This window comes from Maniola jurtina, chromosome 27 (genome assembly GCF_905333055.1).
Source record: "Maniola jurtina chromosome 27, ilManJurt1.1, whole genome shotgun sequence".
Taxonomy (NCBI): Eukaryota; Metazoa; Arthropoda; class Insecta; order Lepidoptera; family Nymphalidae; genus Maniola; species Maniola jurtina.
Genome location: NC_060055.1, coordinates 312,060 through 332,776, shown reverse-complemented (window position 1 = coordinate 332,776; position 20,717 = coordinate 312,060). Strand labels below are relative to the sequence as shown.

Here is a 20,717-nt window from a genome sequence, read left to right as displayed (position 1 = left end):
GAAATCTATAGACTGCACTTTGACTTTGCTTAGTTAAACCGAAACAGATTTAGGCTGCTTTTCCACGAGCGATGTGCTATGCTACGTTTAATATACCAATCATATTCATTGGTGCACATAGCTTAGCACTGGTGGAAACGGATTCAACTAACATATGTTTTTATATGGAAGGATGCGTGCTATGGATGCCTGCTATGGGCCGTCGACAGTGGTGCAGAGCAGAATACCTACAGTATGCACATCTTTCTCGCGCAGCTACTTTGCGGCGGCGCATCTTCCTCGCACAGCTACATAGCTTAGTATTGGTGGAAACGGTCACATATTTTCGTAGCGTACGTAGATTTCACATCTTCGCAACATAGCTGCATGGCACATCTCTGGTGAAAAGGCGCCCTTATCCCAGCAGTATAACGCTGTCTCGTTTTAACAGTGTCTTACTCGTAAGTCTGAGCTAAGTCAAAGTCCAATAGATCTTATAGGAAAGTCTAACTGTCGAAGGGAAGGTATAAAGTAACAATAAAACCAGATAAATAATTAGTTACAGTTTATTACATCGATGTAAGTTATACACTGCCCCAGCTTAATACAAGCCAGCTGCCGGCGTTATACATAAATTGTATAATTATACATTATACACCAGGGCTTTTGCTAATAAAATTTACACACCTTAATCAGTTTTACTTCAGCCGTACATGTATATTCCGTGTAATTTTAATTAGCAAAGGCCCAAGAATAAAATCTCTAAATAATATTAACAATTCAATATAGGTAATAATTTTAGTCCAAAAAATAATTCAAACAGATTACATTATTACAAAAAAAATTAGTAAAAATTCATTTGGCTTCTACATTTAGACTGAGAATAAACGTTATGTAAATAATTATTTTAAATAATTGTAAGGTTTAATAAGTCAAGAAATATGCGAATATTTGTTCGTAAATCAAATTCATTAGGTACAATTCGTCATTGAAGAAAATTAAAAAAACTAACAATTGAATTCTTTATACACTAATGTCAATAATAAAATATATGTTGTCAAATGCATATTGAATTTGACATGTCAAGTTTACATATTAAAATCGAGCCATATTTACTATTCAGGTAAAATACAGTTAATTAAATATTAAAAAGATACACATGTTCTTCCAGTTATACACTACAATACACAATTATATATTTCTTAAGCAAATACAAATATACTGCGTTATATAATTATACCAACATAGTATACATTATACAAATACTATACATTTTCTTTAAAACGAAATTTCACGATACAGATAAAAAGAAAATGTTTAATACAGTATTCAATTTAAGATATTAGAGTAAAAAACTGCCAAAATGTTATTTAATTTAATAAAATATCTTAAAATAAATATAGAAAAAACTATGTCAAATAAATTATATTCTAGCTTGCTTGAAACAAATTAAATATTCCACAAGATAAGGCTCAAAATACAGAAAAAATTGTATCTTTTTTACAAAAAAAGATCTTTTTTTTCTGTTAGTTGCACTGCTTTCTCTAAAGAGTTGATAGAATTATTGTATACTTTTTGGATTTTTACGGTTTTCATTCTTAGTTTTCTAATAATGTATAATCTAAATCTCTACTGTATAGTAATAATCTAATAAATTGGTGTTTCATTACCTTCAGTGGACGTTTCGCTTACGCGGGCATCGCTATTCTAAAACTACTTTGAAAAATTATATATTTTAATTTAATAAATATTTGTAAAAATAAACTGCAATTTTAAGGCACCTTTCGTCTTAAAAATAAATGTACTTCATAATTTAAAACTAGTTTTAAAAAGGGCTCTTTTAAATAATAAATGTAATAATATTATGAAAATTAGCAAATGTCAAAAAAATAAAAAGAGCCCTGATTAAAACAGTCAAATAAAAATATCTCTTCTTATATTATAATCTGTCGAGACGGTGACGAGATTTCGGTCGTTGTCACTATGCTACAAAAAAAAAATACAAAACATATTTTATCTGTATCAAATTATATATTAATGCAATAGAAGCTATATTTTTAACACTAACAACACTAGAATACTCAGTATATAAATATTAATTTTCAATACATGCTTTCACATTTTTAGTAATTTTATAAGATTTCATAAGCAATTTTTTCACGCAAAACTACTGCTTAAGATTGTTCTTAATTAATAACATTAGCTGCTAAAACCTAAAGCTAAATTATAACTTTATATAATATTCACGAATATCTCTAATCAGAACACAAAAAAAGAACTTTTTTTGTGAATACATATACATAGTATTTAATTCTTTTTTTTTTCAAACTTATGAAACCTTTTCAGTTACATGATTATTCTTAGTCGATTAGTCGGAAAAAAACTCAGTTAGTCGAAATTTTGAGTTAGTATAATTATAAAAATTGCACCAAACATCACTACAAACTAGTAATAAAAATAAAAATTTCATTCATCTTTGTTTTATATACATTATACAATTTTTAAACACTTATACAAAACCTAAGGCTTGTTTATGGCACTTTACACCTCGGACCTATGCTTTTCTATTTATATACTATTTTTAAAACTGAATTTCAGAAATTGTGATCTTATTATTATTCTAATAAATACAAAGAAAGAAATCATAAATGAGTTCGTTTTTGGGTTAAAACTAGAATCAATTTAAATTAATTTTGTCGAAATATGCAAGTAAGTATAAAATAATATGTATAATGAATGAGGTAATGAAATCGAAACTGGTTTTAATAAAGTATAAATTTAAAAAATAAAATAAAAAATATAAACGCTATAAAAATCGTAATTTGACGTTACAAAAACGCAGTATAAAATTATTAAAAAAAAATAAAAAATTGTACCACTTCTATACAGTTAGATTTCAGCGGATTTCAGCATAATATTTTGTTGTACTATTTTTGACAGTATGTATGACTAAAACGTCTGTCAAAAAATGTATATGAGGTAGTGGAACATACATAGACCCGATAGCTTTTATATAATATTCAGTTAAATTTTTAACACATCCATAAATATTTCGTAAAGGCACTCTAACAATAATATATAAAGTATGTTCACTTAGAAATTTCCATCTAGACATAATTCTGTAGTATAAATATTTTTTGTTTGTGAACTTGTTCCTACATCCATACTGGATATCCATAGTCTAATAATTAAATAATTGAATTTAATAGACCTGGCTTGGAATATTGGATATTGGAAAATACTATTGTAATAAAAACAGATTTCGATGTTGTAAAATGCAAAAAAAGTACATTCACATTTTAGTTTATCTCTCGAGTTAATTCGTTTAAATATTTGGAATTTTCTATGTGAACAGTATATGTACTTATATTTTCTTCAAATTTTGGCGGCACACGCGGCTTTGAGGCACAATTTTTTGAGTTTTGAAATATAATAATTTAAAGTAAGCACCAGTAGGGGTCTTTAAAATCTTTCGTTACCAAAGTCTTATGAAAAAGCTTTTTTTTTTTTAAATTCAATAGGTAAGTATATTCTTTTTGAATTTTTTAATGTTATATTTAATTATAAAGGCATTTATAATAAGGTTCCCCGAGGGATTAGCACTTTGTGAATTTAAGACCAAGACAAAATATAGTCCGAACAATATTTTATGAAAAAAATATCATATTGTTCAAAAACCTTGGTTTTAAGGTGCCTGTCTAGTAAAACGGAACGGAGCGGAAACGTTTTCAGAAGACCAATCAGGGCATACTGAGATGACGTAATAAAACGTCAAACTATTACTATTTATTTTTAAGCAAACAATTAAGGTGCACTTACACGGGTCTACCCGCGAAATTCAAATTTATTTTGGTTTTTTTTAGTTAAAAGTAGGCTTATGGCATTCTAATAGCGCCAATGGCAGTAACTTCTCCACAGGTTTATATAAAAATCTTTATTTGAATGTGTCCATTTTAAGAAATTAGAGTATCGACCAATTTGTGAGTAACTCACGTCAAACTCATTATTTTGACTTTCTTCGCAGCTACATAGTAACGCTCCGCTCCGTTTTAGTGGGCAAGCACCCTTAGTATATATTATAGACATTTTAGAATATCTTTCTCACTGCTGTATATAGATGGGTATAGGCACTAAATATTACACTTCTAAAATAAGAGCACCTTTGATTATATCCTAGATCTACATTTAATCAGATTTTAATGCACAAATGCAAACTCATAAATAAAAACGCAAGCACAAAACATGGCCAAAATACATAGAGCGTACCTTGACTTTACTTACCTTTCAGAACATTAATAGCTCGTTCATACAGGCTGCGTAAGCGTAGACGTAGCGCGTACCAATGCGTTGTAATGTATGGAACTGTATGAAACATGGCACACCGCTTGCGTAAAGTGTGGACGTATGCGTAATCCGGTGTGTTAGATGTTTACGCGCGTCACTACGCACGTGTCACGAGTACGCAACTGGTGTGAATCGGCCTTAAGGGCGTTTGTGCACTCACACGTCTCCTTTTAACAGTATTTTAATTCAGAGCAAAGTCAAAATGCGCTCTAAGCCCGGCCATCATGGTCTACCAAAATCTACTCAAAAACACAACATCAAGCAAAACATAACCTATAAAAGAAATCAAACCTTTAGAGGTTCCCAAACTTCTTAGTCACGGTGGAACTGCTTTCCGATTTGTGTGAACTAGTCATAACCGATTTCTTCTCGATAATTTCGGATGTGACCGATTTTTTCGAGAACCTTTTGTCCATCGAATCGATTTCCTTCACCAAATCCGACGGTTTCTTCACTTTGGTTACACTGGAGGTCGCTTGGTAATCGGATGTTTGGAAATCGGAAGGCCGCATGAACGATCGACTTGTATCCGAACTCAATTTCGACTCTAATGTGTTGAACCGAGAGTCCAAAGTGCTGTAACGCGAATCGTTATCGAATTTCGATAATTCATCGATCCCTTCGAGCTTAATCGGTTCGTATTTCGTGTTGGTAGTCGTCAAATTAACCGGTGAAGAGCTATAGATGGTTGTTTTGGTTATTTTTTGAGTACCGTTCGGTATTTCTTTTACTTCTGTAGTGGTTTCTTCGAAGAAGTTCGGTCCGCCGAAGCTATGGACGTCTTTTCCATATGGGGACGAAATCCTTTCATATTCTGGTGTTACCGCTTTCACCATATCCATGTTTTTGGAATAGTCAACAAAATCTGTTTTGGCTGTCTTGGAGTAATCTGCAAAATCTGTTTTGGCGTTTTTGGAGTAATCCACAAAATCAGTTTTGGCTGTTTTGGAGTAGTCCATAAAATCGGTTTTGGCTGTTTTGGAGTAATCCATAAAATCTGTTTTGGCTGTCTTAGAATAGTCCACAGTTTGACTTTTAGCTGGGGTGGATGTAGCAAAGGGGGATTTCGTTTCTTGTCTGGTTTCCGTTTTGAAAAACTCCGTTTTTGGATACGATTGATACGATTCGCTTTTGATTGTGAATTCGGACTGTTTTGTGCCACCTGGGATCGCTTCAGTTGACTTTTGGTGCTCGGTAAAGGTCTGCCCAACGCCATCAAAAGGTTTTTTAAGGGTAGAATAAATTGGTTCAGGGGTGTCATCGAATTTCAAGTCGCGGGCATTGAATTTAGGACTCATTGGTGGTACTTTTGGTGCGTCGTAACCGTACTTCTGGTCTTTATAGAACTGGTTGGATGATTCGAAATGACGCTGTTCATCCGTCTTCGAGGATTGCGTGTAGAATTCGTTGGTGGGTCTCGGAGTATCGTATAACCGGGTTTCATAGCTGAAAATTCATTACTTTGCCATTATAAAGTTAGGTTGACTTAATAGTTTAACCCGTAACCAGGAAAAATAACCATCACCGGAGTCTAGAGTGTAATTTTTGAGTTAGAATTCGTCACTGATGTTAGTGAGACAATACCATGGCAATGGCATTGAAATAACTTTGTAAAAGTTTATAAAAAATTTTAAAGAAGAGAAGAACAGCTCATCTAATAAAGAATTTATGAACCATATAGGCCCAGCACTATAGTTTGACACTGCACAATGATGAGCGCAATCACTTCTGATTGGTTAACACTCTTATTGGCTAAGATGCACTATTGTGGTAAAAATATTATAAATTCAGCCAATCCCAACAATTGCAATTATCGCAATGTGATGGTTACGCACCTTCTAGGCTCTCTGGTCGATTGCGGAAAAACTGCACCAATCATTATTACAATCTCAATTGTCGTGATTGGCTGAATTTATGGTATTCTTATTGCAACAATGCATTATAACCAATAGCGAGCGAGCGTCAACCAATCAGAGGTGATTGCGATCGTGACATTGTAGCTGCCATTATACCGTAATTGAGCCCCTGGTCTTCCAAACAGACTGACAGATCAATACCAACTTTACTGACGAGTTTTAACTCAAAAGCCACACTCAACTAAACATGCCATGCGTTCCAATGTTAACCACAAAATGTTTTAATGATTATTATTATTAACAAACTACAGATGCCCTAGATTGTCGTCTCGTTATGAACTAAGTACTTTGGCAAAAAAAAAAAACAACACATTTTTGTGGATGTTTATACTGTCCTAACCAAAAATGGGATTCTATCCTTATTTTCTATACTGGGATAATGCAATGTGAAATAGATAACAAAGCGTCGAAGAAAATGAATTTTTGACCCCATCTTCTTCTTCCTTTCTTCTCTCTGGGCTGGTTTCCGCACTTAAACGTTTCCGTCTGTTGTGCGTGCGTTGCCGCTCCCCGCCCAAGTTTGTGACCCCATAATAGCCGTTGATATAACTGGTGAATTCTGACTCCACAAAATACGCCATGATAACACTTGGTGATTTTATTTTTGAGCTTTGATAACCAATATAATACTGACGGCCGTTGGGGCAGATGTGTTCTGGAGTGGAGACCGCGTACGGGCAAGCGCAGTGTGGGACGACCTCCAGCCCGCTGGACCGATGACCTGAAGGTGGCGGGGAGCGGGGGACGAGGAAGGTGGAGGACCGTGTGTGATGGCGCGCTCTTGGAAAGGCCTATGCCCAGCAGTGGACGCTTACAGGCTGATGGAATGGAAACCAATATAATTCCACAGGGCACAATGGTTCTTGGTATACATGGTGATTTCTGACTCCATAACCAATGCAAAACCTCGCACCTTGATGCGCGACGTTGGAAGACCTCCCAATAGGTGGATTGCCGACATCAAACGAACCTACGAGAGCCGCTGAATGGCGGCGGCGCAAGACCGTAACGTTTGGAAGCTCCTACAAGACACCTTTTAATAGACCAGAGAGCCTATCGATTGATAATGATGATGATGAACCAAAGCGTAATTTTTTATTCCACACAGCATAGTGCTATCCCTTTCATAATGTTCTCAACCGATAAGGACGAATCGTGTTAGCAACTTAGCTATCCTCTACCCAACCGATACTAAAATTGGTACAATGATAGATGCCAATTACTATCGATGGAACTACAGTGATGAGATGGCAAGGGTTGGAATGTGATAACCAGGGAATTGGAAGGTATCACAAGGTTTTTGGAAATTTTGGGAGTCTCACAATTTGCTACCCAATTCTCACTACAACCAATGCTAAGCAGAAACTTTTATGAAAATGTGCATCTACCCTCAGTGCGTAAAATAACGATTGGAAGAAGTTTCTGGATATTTTAGACAGTCTTGCTACCCATTTCACATTACACCCCACTTGATAGGAAAATGATGTGTGCTACGGACACCCCCGGTGTGGAAAGATTCTCAGAACGAACCCAATAGCATCGAGTCTCACGAGCTAGCGTCGTCCTCGTGCTTAAGCAGCGATATCCTCCTCGGGGGCGGCGGCGGCGGGCGCTGGCGGCGGTACCATATCCTCTCCCGTTCCCCCTCCTCCGTTACCAAGTAAGCCGTGCGCACTGCCGGCAGTTGCAACGACTTGACGACAACCGTTTCCTCCATGCTAGTGCTAGTCCTAGTGTTAACACCCGCATGCAGGTTAGGGGGAGGGAGAAAAACGTACGATTAGCTGTTAGTGCTTCAGCGTTAATTGGGGACGCATGTAATTAGACAAGGGGTAACTAACTAACTAACTAACTAACTACTCGAGTGAAAGAGTAACGGATAATACGCACTAGCGAAAGTAGATGGGAATGCTACCAGTTTAAATAGGTGTATCATCCTTAAGTTATACTGAACCATTCATATAAAATATACAAGTAAAATGGTTTTTAAACTTTTAATATCTCAAAAGCCAGTTTGAAATTATTACGTGTCCGTTCGTTCGACAGTCAAAGACGTTTGTAAACAAGTGAATTAAAACGAATGAATAATGGCCAAGTTCAAAAAGACCCTTACTGTCTCTGTTATCCTGTTTTCGATTTTTTGCAAAGAAACTTCTATGTAAACTTAAAATTTCTAAAAAAAAGGATTCCTAGAATAGGACCATACTTCCCATTCACTCTATAAGTTGAAATCACATGAGTTTAGGTAATGCATGTCGATTGAAGCGGCACGGAGAGACGTGCATGCCTCGACCAATCAAATTATTTAGAGATCACGTGTTCCAATTATCACGTCATTTCTGTGTAATCTGATTGGTCAACACGTTACGTACGCGTATTGCAGCACAGTCGAATGCTTTGTCTATTTTATATCAATGTTCATATAAATATAGTTAAACTAAATACGTTCACATTAGACTTGTCTAAATACATGCATCTATATTATTATATAAGTAGGTATTTATCAAAAAAGCTACAATTAAAAGTCAGTTATACATATAGGCACAGTTGTCTTACTAATAAGATTTGGATGAAATTTTCCATACTATATAGTCAGAAAATATAGCATACGAATATATTATGGGCTAGAATTTGGGTATAATAGCTACAAAAGGGGTAAAGTAGGCAGTGGTAATAGATAATAGTCATAATTTTTTTTACGCGTATACGTATTTTTTGACAAAGAAATGATTAAAATCAATATTTAAGATTATTCTTAGAAATAAAAAAATCTTTGATTTATTATTTTTTGTTGTGACGTCAATTTGACCTTTTTATACAAGACCTGTCAAATTTGGATTAGCTACATATATTGCGTAATATATAATGCGTAAAAAATGACTTCTCACGCGCCATTTTAACTTTATGTGTCAAATTTCATGTCAAAGTATGATTTTAGTACTTATTTTAAAGGTGAATCAGTACTTTTGTCATGACAGGTGACCCATAGTCAAAATGGCGCGTGAGAAGCCATTTTGTACGGACTATACATATTATTTACGTATACACATAAAATTTTGGAAGAACGTTCGCGAAATATGTACAGAACGATGCTTTTTTGGAAAAAAAAACGCGGGCGGCAAGCGACACAATTTTGAGTTTGGACAAAACGGAAAAACACATTTTCGAAAGCTTTATCGAGTGCCACTGACCTCAATTATATACGCTGGACTGATAACATTCAAATATCGTACAAAAATGTCAATGATTCAGTGTACTGTTAGGTGGCTCGCATACTTAGATTGTCGGTTTTATTCGATTATTTTTTGTGACGACGTATTCGTCGAATCGATTGTTCAATCGTTCGATTTTTTACGGTTCTGGAGATAAAAAGCAATCCTTATAGGATAATTTCGTTATCTGTCTGTCTGTCGCCTACAATCAGCAAATAAATGAAATGATTTGTCGTGTCTGTCAAAACCCGTCAAGGGAATCAAAATAAGCTACTTACTGTTGACCTAGAATCAAGTAATTTGACAGGTAGCAATGTCATCGCACAAGTAAAGGGGAAAATCCGGAAACCGTGAATTTGTGGTTACATAGCAAAAAAATTAAAGTGTTATTTTTTGTGTGGGGACCCTTCGTGTGTGAATCCCACTCGCACTTGAGAAGCAAGAATTTCGGCGGTTGCTCTTTCCAAAGATTTGATATACAATATTATGCCATTTCGCTACTCGCATATCCCAATCAAATTATTGTTTTAACCTATCCTGCGTACATAGAGAGGTCAGTCGAAAGCGCACGTTCACGACTTACTTATTTTTCATCGTTCTGTCATTCATGGTTTTTCCTCTGGAAACGGAAATATTATTTCAACAGATATTATTATAATTATATTACTCGTACATTTTAGCAACGATTTTTAGTAGAGCGTTCAGCGAGACTTTAAAATTTTGACGAAGTTCATATACTAAGAGCGGCGACGCACTCATCCGATCCGAGTCCGTGAATATACGGATATAAAAAACTCGGACCGAACTCCGATATTGCTTACGCACTAATCCAAGCTATTCAGTGGACATCTTTGACATATCTACGTCATATTCTATATGAATCCGAGATATTCTCACGGATGACGGAGAGAACTCGGATGACGGAAGTCGGAGCTAGTGCGTAAGCTACCATACAAATAGTTCTATGACTACTTCGGAACGTATTTTCACGGATTCCGATCGGATGCAGTGCGCAATCGCCCTAATTTGTAAGCTCAGCAAACAAAAGTATAAATCCGAATGACATGGAAAACTAAATCAGGTCAAATTATTGGGGTCAGGGGATTTCACATTTCGCCAACAAGCGTAGTAACGCTTTAACGTCAAAGTGAAAATGACCTTAGGTCTTGAATGATCTTGTTTTAAAGCTCAATTTTGTTCATACATCAATAGTCAGACCCCCCCCTTCCCCCTCTCAATTTCTTCGGACCCCTGTTAACGTAAAATAATAGCCATTTATTTTCGTTTACTGAACTACAACAGAATAAAGTTAATTTTGAAAATAGATACAACTAATTCAAGATAACGTTTTTTTCTGGTCTGAACAGTTTTTCAAATATTTTAAGCGAAGCTCATGCGCGATTTAAAAAAAATAGTATAATTTTTTTCTTCAAACAAGTAGTATATGCTAACTTATCAGCCAATTATGTTAGCATAACGATGATAATATAGATAACAAATAATTTTGAAATGATCCAATAAATTATAATAAAATATTGAATATCTATTCAGTGTAACCAATAGCTCAATAATTTGCGATATTTATTGCTTGGTTTTTAAAAAAAAAAAAGAATATTAGCTATGCTAATCATGACTGATACTCCTCTTTCCCCTCCAATTAAGCGTAAAGCTTGTGCCAGGAGTGGGTACGACAATAGTGCAGCGGGTGGGGTTTGAACCGCCGACCTTTCGGAATTCAGGCCGCTCCTCAACCGTTGAGCTATCGAGGCTCTAATCGAGGTTTATTTGTCAGATTCATGGTTACTAGGCAGATATTCAAAATTTTAGAACATTCGTTATGTCTAGAAGAATTTGCCACATTATTCGATCCAATATTGGGACAAAATACGTTAGGGGTCTATTAAATTGACATAACTCTTTCAGTTTTATTTTTATTAACGCTTGACCATGATCACACCTGATGGGAAGTGATGGTGTGGCCGGAGATGGGATGAGTTTAGCAGAAGGGGCCTATTCACTCTTGTTTTGAAAATACCCGAATTATAATTGGTAGAAAACACTGATCTCAAAAGAGCCTAACCCTAGTCATGTGTATAAGGAATGGTGACGCAAAGCGTTTCGTATGCGTAGGTTTATTTTTATTTTTATTCAGATACTGGTTAGCCCTTGACTGCAATCTCACCTGGTGGCAAGTGATGATGCAGTCTAAGATGGAAGTGGGCTAACCTGGAAGGGGTATGACATTTTTTATTAAACCCATACCCTTTGGTTTCTACACGGCATCGCACCAGAACGCTAAATCGCTTGGCGGCACGGCTTTGCCAGTTACTAGCCACGGCCGAAGCCTCCCACTAGACCAGACTAGAGAAAAAGAAATTATAAAATTCCAAATTCCCCCTTCTGGGAATCAAACCCGGGACCTCCCACTAATAAGACCACAGCGCTCACCGGTATGACTCTTCTCAGGTGGGCTTTTCTCAGACTTGGGCGCGTTTGGAACCCTCGTAGCTTTACTTTTAAGTTAGGTAATTAATTATCACCACTATATCGTACAAATTTAACAATTTCGACCATCAAAAGGAGTACAATTGTACCTACTTTGAATAAATGATTTTGATTTTGACATTGAGGTGGAAACTCTTCCGGAATTAATTTGGAGTCAACCACAGCTACATCCCAATTTTCCATCGAATAATGTAGGAAACACACTAAATATGAACTTAATTAAGGTATCCTTATATCTAAGGCACGTATCATAAGTAATGTCTGAAGGCACTGTACAGGATGGTTGGAAGTATTATCATCTACGTGTCGTCCGGCAGCGTGGAAGAGAAAGCGAGACAATTTGTTAGAGAAATGGTAGAAATGATGGAATTTTTGGTTGGAATTTGATTTTTTTGTTTTGAAAAACTAACAGATAAACAAGAAAGCAAGGTGATGTTACATGTCATCCAGTCCTAACCTGTAACCACGACTTTCTATCTTTGGATTTAAATTCTTTTATAATTCCTTAAAAACTCTTTAATTTTCCTGTATACTTTTCGTCAAAATCGGTTAAGCAGATGGGACGTGAAGAGATGACATAGATAAACAGACAGACATACTTTCGCATTTGTAATATATATCACTGATGCTACCTTGAAGTTTTAATCCATCCCAAAATCGCCCAACGCGCCTAAAAAGTTTTTACTTCAAAAAAAAAAATGAAACTCCAACCAATTTTTTTTAAACCAACCATTGATGTGGTTACTTACCGTGTCGTGAACCCCTCATAACTCTGTTTGGGGGTCTCATCCAAAGGTCGAAAACTCGAGAAGGATGGACTCTGGATCTTTTCATCCCGGCTGTATCCATTCTGATTGTATCCCGGTGATGTTGGCGGTCCGTGGATGGATTGGGATAGATTCGAGACGTTGTGCGAGACGTTTTGTGTCGTGCTGTGTGTTGTGTGTGTGTTTTGTGTTGTGTTGAATGTGCTGTTCGGGCTGTAGGTTGTGTTGGCGAAACTGCTTGTGGGCGGTTTGAACCTGAAAGATTAATTTAGTGGTGTTAGGATTAATTTTTCATATTAAATATTTTTATATATCTCCATAAAACGCATGTAAAAGATTTTTTGATTACAAATAAATTTTCATTTCATAAATAAACTCTAGCTCATGTCCCTGACTTCGTCCGCTTGGACTAGACAAATTTCAACACCAGCCCTATTTTACTTCCCTTAGGAGTAGGAGTAGAATTTTCAAAATTCCTATAGCTAATGGTAACTAGCCACGGCAGAAACCTTCCACAAGACCAGACCAGACCAGAGGAAATTTAGAAATTATAAAATTCTAAATTTTCCCCTTTCATACTCATCATGCTGGATATTAATGTTTTGGCTACTGATAAGAAGCAAATAACTACTCAGTTAATTAGTAGTAGTCTCCCTCTTTCAAATAAGCGGGACTTTACCTATGTGGTGTGGGTGTGTGGGAGGCATCGCTGGAGTATCCCGGATGGTCAGTGTCCGTCTCGTCCCCGGAAGCGCCGGACGTGTCCCGGAGCTTGTACTTCGCTTGCCGGATAGCCGTCAGTCTGCCGCGAGCTTCCTCTAGCTCCTTCTCTATGCGGAGGACTTCAGATCTGATGATGGAAAATTGAAGCATTTTCAACATTTTGTATAATTACTGAAGATATAATAGGACCCTGACAACTGCTTTATCATATTTATCTTCGGATACCTTTAAACTATCACCATAATAAATTTCAGTACCCAGCTGTTCATAGCTTCCTAACTCCTAAACCAAGAACAGCTCATACCTGATTTTTGGTATGTGGTAGTTGCCTGGTCCCCAGACCATGAAGCAAATATAGCATCTTATCTAGCAGTAATCTCTTTGCTAAAACTTATATTGATTTGCATATTATACCAAATTACCTAAATAAATACATCAGTCACTTCGCGCTCATTTATATCAACGCACATCTACCGATAAACTATCAGTATTAAAAATTTTAGCACCCATCTCCTCAAAACTACCTAACTCCTAAACCTCAAAAAGCCCATATCTGATTCTTGGTATGTGGCAGTTGCCTGGTCTCCAGACCCTGGAACAACTGTCCAATCTTACCTAGCATCAATCTCTTGGGCAATTCCGCCCACCATGCGTCGATTGAGGACCAGGCTTCGCTCGTCATCACAGTGGATTGCATCGCGGGCTGCTCGGACCAGGTTGTCCGTGGATCTGATGACTTCAGCCCCGGCCGCTTGGAGTCGTCTAGTGGACTCGGAACTTGGGTCTGCTTTCACCTGGAAATTGGAATGAATGTGTCAACTAAGAAATTGAAGACAAACTATAAGTATTTTTTTACAATAAATTAGTTTAATTGCTGAACGGAATATGAAATGGTGGTAAGAATACCCGCATTTCCTAGCTGAACAGTCAAAAAATTAGATTCTCACTGAATGAGGCAAAACTTGACTTGATTTGGCTCATTCCATGCTTATAATGAATGGAACTTACAAACTGACAAGCGTTTTTTGCTTATGTTCAGTGGCTTCCACGGACCTGCTTAAGATAGTCCATCCACCTAGCGAGGAATCTCCTAATGCTAACATGCGTGCCTTCACTCTTCATTGGAATGGAGCCTTGAAAACCAGAACCTTGGAAACGTACATCCTCACAAACCAAAGTAACTAAGTACTCCTAACAGTAATAACACCAGATCTCACCTTGCAAGCCACCAGCAGCTGAGCGGTACTGGAAGCCACTTGTCTCGCGCTGGAGATCAGCCTCTCTTCAGATGCTGCACCCTGGACCAATGCATTAGCAGCCTCCACCAATGCGTGAGCTGCTGCAGCCACCAGCCTGGCTGCCGAGACTAGACCCTCGGACCATTGACCATCATCTGATGATGAGGTGGGACGACGGGCCACTTTACCCTGAAACGAATGAAATTGAACACTTCACTTTACACGTTTGAGCTGTGCTTTACACGTAGATCAGTCAGTCAGTCACCTTTCCTTTTTTTTTTTTTCTTTTTCTTTTTTTTTTGGTGGGGTTTTAGTCTAAGAAGACTATGTCACCCCCATAGGTTCTACAATTAACAATTATAGTGCGTACATAAAACATAACAATCAAAAAAAAAAAAAAAACAAATCATATATATATTACAACAATATTAACACATTTTAAGAAGCCTTTCCTTTCATATTATATTTATTATTTAGATTAGCTTATGCCCGCGACTTTATCTGTGTGGACTACACAAAATTTCGTATCCTTATTTTACCCCCTTGGCCACAATTATGGACTTCGCAGCTTTAAAGATCCTCTCGTCGAATTTCATGTTTTCATCCGTTTATATCACGGAGGGGATAACCACCATATATATAGTCAGATAATGGATGTAAGTATCTCGGTACATACCTGGTCGATAAGCTCCCTCTGAGCCGCGGAGGCAGCCCGGACGAGAGCGGACGTGGCCGCTATGATCGACTTCGCAGCTTCCAAGATCATCTCGTCGAAGTTCATGTTCTCATCCGTCTCCTAAAGCATTGATAAAAATACCATTAAAAATATTAATTAATAGTCAGTGTCTAGTTTTCAATTTCAGAAACCATTTAACAGGATACATCATCATGATCAAACCATCGCCGGCTCACTACTAGGCGCAGGTCTCCTCACAGAATGAGAAGGATTCGGCCAGAGTCTACCACGCTAGCTGAATGACCTTCCCAGGACCACACCTTTGAGCACATTTTAGAGAACTCTCAGGCATGCAGGTTTCCTCACAATGTTGTCTTTCACCGTTAAAGCAAGTGATATTTAATTGCTTAAAACGCTTATAACTCCGAAAAGTTAAAAATGCGTGCCCGAAATCGAACCCCCGACCTCTTGAATAGGAGGCGGATGTCTTATCACTAGAATTAAAAAAAGAATATTCATTTTAATCATGAATAACATTCGTTCCCCTCCAACTAAGCGTTAAGCTTCTGCTAGGAGTATGTACGACAATAGTGCAATGGGGGTTTTCAACAATATGCTTTTCTTACATCAACATCTTTTTTTATACAATTCTTTCTTTTGTCGATTCTTCATCTTCATTCTTCTTTATATCAATATCTTCTTTTATACAATAATTCTTCTGTCAATTCTTCAGCTTCTTCTTTCTTCGTTTGATGAGCCCGCCACGGTCGGTAGGTAATATGTTTGATTCCCGGGTGATACAAAAACAACCAAGAATATCAAACATATCTTACCGACACGTGGCATTTTTTTAAATTTCGACTTTTCACTCCAACATCTACTTTATTTGTTCCCATTTGGTTACAGTAATTACAGAAGTTTGATATTTTACATGCATTAACAAATTTTGAAGTCAAAACTGCTTTAGAGGTGCCGGGATAACCTAACCTGTAAGTGTAACTGGTAATGTGTGGCACAGCTTTCAAAAATAAACGTTTTTTAGGGTTCCATACCTCAAAAGTAAAAACGGAACCTTTGTAGGATCACTTTGTTGTCTGTCTGTCCGTTGTGTCTGTCAAGAAATCTATAGGATACTTCTTGTTGACCAAGAATCATGAAATTTGGTAGGCGCGTTGGGCGATTTTGGGATGGATAAAAACTTCAAGGTTGCGTCACCGACATGCTGATGTTAATAATGATGTAAAAAATAAACTGATTTTTATATAATGTTATAACTAGAATAAATAGAATAGTTTTTAAAATCCAAAAAAAACCAGTTTTAAGATTTTATTTTCCACTGCCTGTCAATTTTTTTTGAACCTTTGTCCAAAGAAGTACCTATGGCAACGTGTCGTTTAGGGTACTGGGTACTGACCTGAGTTTTGACCACGCGTGGGCGCAGGGCGTCCAGCTTCCGTGCCGCGGCATCGATGGAGGCCGCAGCCCCTAGAAGCTCTTGCTCAGCGATCACCGTGGGATCCGCGGGATCCACCCACTCCGAACCTACGGGATATGGGATTAAGTTACTGGTTGATACTAGAGGATTTTAAACCAAATTAAGGCTAGTTTGAGTAACCAGCGGTGAAATAGCCTGCAAGTAATTTTAAGTGGGATCCAAATACTGTTGAATTTTTTTTCGAGGTCCAGACAAAAATTCGAAAAATTACACCGACGGTCTTGAGCCAATTTATTATAGTTTAGTTCACGTTCAAATGCGAAATTTATAATCCTACCAAAGTGCATATTATTATCATGACAAATGTGCAAAAGTTAAACTTTTTAATTTATTTATTCATAGAGAGGTCTTAAAAATATTCAGCGATCCAATCCGGACCGCGGTCCGAGTAGCAGATGATGTATGCGATTTCATCCCCGTGGATATAGGTTTTTAAAGATTACATGGGAAGTCTATGATTTTTCGGGATAAAAAGTAGTATATCCATCTCTAATATGCAATCTATACTCACATATACATAGCCAAACGTAAAATATAATCTATAACTCAACCATTTATTCTAGTTTAATGAAGTTTGAAAGATATACTCGTACCTACAAGTACATAATATTATACCACTTTTAAAACAAAAAAACCTAAATAAAAATCGGTTCATTCGTTTAGGAGCTACCCTGCCACGGAAAGACAGATACACAAACACACAGATACACACGTCAAACTTATAACACCCCTCTTTTTGGGTTGGGGGTTAAAAATGAATAAGCATGATGAAAAAACTAAACTAACTACCTATAGTACGCGACAGGTTGAGATGGCAATCGGGGCATGAGAGAAACGAGCACAAAATCTTACCTTTAAGCAATTCAGCCACCGCCAACATATCAGCCACAGCTTGCGCCACTCTTCTAGAAAGCTCTGGAAGTTGATTCCTAGAGGCCGGCGCGTTGAGTAGGGCTGCTAACAGGGACCGGTAGGCCTCCGCTGCCGCTCTAGTAGTCTCCAGAGTTCTGATCTTCAGTTCTTCTGTTTCTGCGGAATGGGCTGCACCCTGGAAGCAAAATTATAGGATGCACCCAACCCCAAGTTGCATACAGGGCGATGGAAAAAGCAATGTTGGGCCTCTTAGATAGGGTCCTTAATGTGAGTAGAGAAGAGAATTGAGGTTACTGACATCGCTTGAAGAGCATGCAAATACAAGTTAGCTCTTGACTGCAATCTCACCTGGTAAGTGATGATGCAGTCTAAGATGGAAGCGGGCTAACCTGGAAGGGGTATGGCAGATTTTATTAAACCCATACCCCTTTGGTTTCTACCCAGCATCGTATCGGAACGCTAAATCGCTTGGCGGCACGGTTTTGCTGGTAGGGTGGTAATTAGCCACGGCCGAAGCCTCCCACCAGACCAGACCAGAGAAATTATAAAATTCCAAACCGCTGCCGGGAATCGAACCCGGGACCTCCCACTAATAAAACCACAGCGCTTACAACTGCGCCAGGGAAGTCGTCGTCGTGGTGATGAAGTGACCTTTCTTACCTTGGCTGCAGCCAGCATATCCAGGACAGTCCTCCTGCCAAGGTTGGCAGCAGCAGTGAGCTGGTCCTGCCCGGAGGCTGCCACTGCTCGAGCAGTCGCAGCAGTCATGAGCCTGGTGCAGCGCATGAGTTCTTCCACTGATGCCGTGGACTTTGGTGTCGCTGGTGACATCAGGACCTGTGGGAAATTGAGTATAAAGTCATTTCTGTACTTCGAAATTCTATAATTCCAAGAAACCCTTGGAGAATCTGTATGCGGAAGGATTTAAGAGCCCGTAGTATAATCCAAAAAAAAACCCGGCCAAATGCGAGTCAGACTCGCGCACCGAGGGTTACGGGACCCTCGGTGCGCGAGTCTCGGGTATTTTTTCCGACATTTGCACGATAAATAGAAAACTTTTATGCATATAAATAAATAAAAATCTATTTTAGAATCTATAGATAAAGCCCTTTTATATGATATCCCACAAAATTGAAACACATTTTAATATTTCTTTTTGTGATGTGACCACAAATTCACGGTTTTCGGATTTTTCCCTTTACTTGTGCTGTAAGACCTACCTACCTGCCAAATTTCATGATTCTAGGTCAACGGGAAGTACCCTATAGGTTTTCTTGACAGACACGACGGACAGACAGACAACAAAGTGCTCCTACAAGGGTTCAGTTTTTCTTTTGGAGGTACTGAACCCTTAAAATGTTTCTATTTTAACAAAATGCTGTATGCAAAATACCTCAATCTCCTGCGAGATGGCCTCGATGGTGGACTCCAGCGCCCTGGTGCCGCGCGTGTGCTCGTCCTCCACAGCTTTGACAGTTTTCAGCAGTGACGTCACGTTCGTCACCATCACCTGTCAAATTATATCACCTCACTTACAATCTGCTCTTAGCACCAAGTTTATGGCGAATGCTTGTGGGGATTTCTGAACTAATTATACCTACTCTATCTAGAGAAGTTAGTCTGAGAATTATAAACCGAACTTTGACTTTGCTCAGACTTAAGACACTGTCAAAACGAGACAGCGTTATACCGCTGGCATAAATCTGTCTCGTTTTAACTGAAACTTAAGTCTTAGCAAAGTCAAAGTGCGGTCTACAGATTTCATCCTTAGTGTAGGACTCTCTCTGTTACGTAATACATACGAATGGACAAAGAAAAAAACTCAGTGAGCTTTAACAATTTTGAGTGGCCAACCAATCACAAATATGTTTTCAAAAAACTTTCAAAATTCAATTCGTTTGTGATTGGTTGGTGGCTCAAAAAGATTAACGCACACTGAGTTTTTGTCTGTCATTTGTATGGGGTTGCGTAATAGAGAGAGCCCTATATTGACTCCTCTCCGTGGATAGTGTGTATGAGTATTCTAATTAAACTGAAAGTAAACTTGCACTTGTTAATGACATATCATAACATATTTATTTCAATTTCTGATATGCAAAAATCCGTAAAATCAAAAACGATGGATTGAACAATTTTTCAAAATTTTCGAAAATTGAGATTAACTATAAACATTTTTTTTTGTAGCATCGAGAATTGAGCCATTTGAAAATAACATATTTTGCCTTTATATAATCTAAAACTTTTTAAATTACAATCTAACTAAAATTTGTTATTGTCATATAGAATCTAGAAATAAACACAAATTTAATTTAATCAAAATTAGAACTTTTTTTAATTAACAAAAAAAGCTTTGGGTTGCCAACTAAGTTAGGGCTGACGACAAATAAAAAAATAAAAACAAAATTAAAAAACACCCAGTGCGATAAAAGCATGCCTAGGCGGGAAACCCATAAGCTTTCAACCATAAAGGCAGCATCCATTAATTATGTCACGCATGTTTCAAATTACTTTTCCCCTTTTCTGTCACAATTCATCGCATTGATGACCATAATCCATACTAATATTATAAATGCGAAAGTGTCTGTCTGTCTGTCTGCTACGTTTTCACGGCCCAACCGCTGAACCGATTTTGATGAAAATTGGTACAGGCATGGGCTACATCCCGGGGAAGGACATAGGCTACTTTTTATCCCGGAAAATCAAAGAGTTCCTGCGGGATTTAAAAAACCGAAATCCAGGCGGGCGAAGCCGCGGGCATCCTCTAGTCCTCAATAACTTTCATAATACTAGTTCAATAGGTTGTCACTTAAAAAGTCTACTATTGCACGCCGTGCAATAATAGACTTGGACTTGTTCAAGTCACTATTTAATAGCTCAGGTGACCTTAAACCGTGTAACGTTTATCCGTGACAAATGGTCCATTTTTTACGGTATAAAAATTTATTATTTACGTCACGGATAAGAGTTACTTGTTTAAGTCACGCTGTGT

At 37.5% G+C, this 20,717-nt stretch overlaps 1 protein-coding gene across 10 annotated transcripts in view; it reads right to left on the bottom strand.

Moving 5' to 3' along the window:
- Window positions 1-531: 531 nt before the first annotated feature.
- Window positions 532-20,717, bottom strand: part of LOC123879150 (talin-1) — a 101,345-nt gene continuing 81,159 nt past the window's right edge. For 2 of the 10 annotated variants that reach the window (XM_045926704.1, XM_045926711.1), the window contains 12 exons: window positions 19,122-19,238; window positions 18,389-18,565; window positions 17,708-17,903; window positions 16,775-16,902; window positions 15,361-15,480; window positions 14,664-14,873; window positions 14,062-14,240; window positions 13,403-13,573; window positions 12,706-12,978; window positions 10,035-10,070; window positions 4,615-5,769; window positions 532-1,965 (listed from right to left, as the gene is read on the bottom strand). In XM_045926704.1, coding sequence (XP_045782660.1) covers window positions 4,617-5,769; window positions 10,035-10,070; window positions 12,706-12,978; window positions 13,403-13,573; window positions 14,062-14,240; window positions 14,664-14,873; window positions 15,361-15,480; window positions 16,775-16,902; window positions 17,708-17,903; window positions 18,389-18,565; window positions 19,122-19,238 — 2,760 coding nt within the window. In that variant the 3' untranslated portion in view covers window positions 532-1,965; window positions 4,615-4,616. Of the gene's footprint in view, window positions 1,966-4,614; window positions 5,770-7,769; window positions 7,970-10,034; window positions 10,071-12,087; window positions 12,256-12,705; window positions 12,979-13,402; window positions 13,574-14,061; window positions 14,241-14,663; window positions 14,874-15,360; window positions 15,481-16,774; window positions 16,903-17,707; window positions 17,904-18,388; window positions 18,566-19,121; window positions 19,239-20,717 lie in introns of those variants that run through there. The other 8 variants (XM_045926707.1, XM_045926712.1, XM_045926706.1 and 5 more) reach the window with 6 other exon arrangements.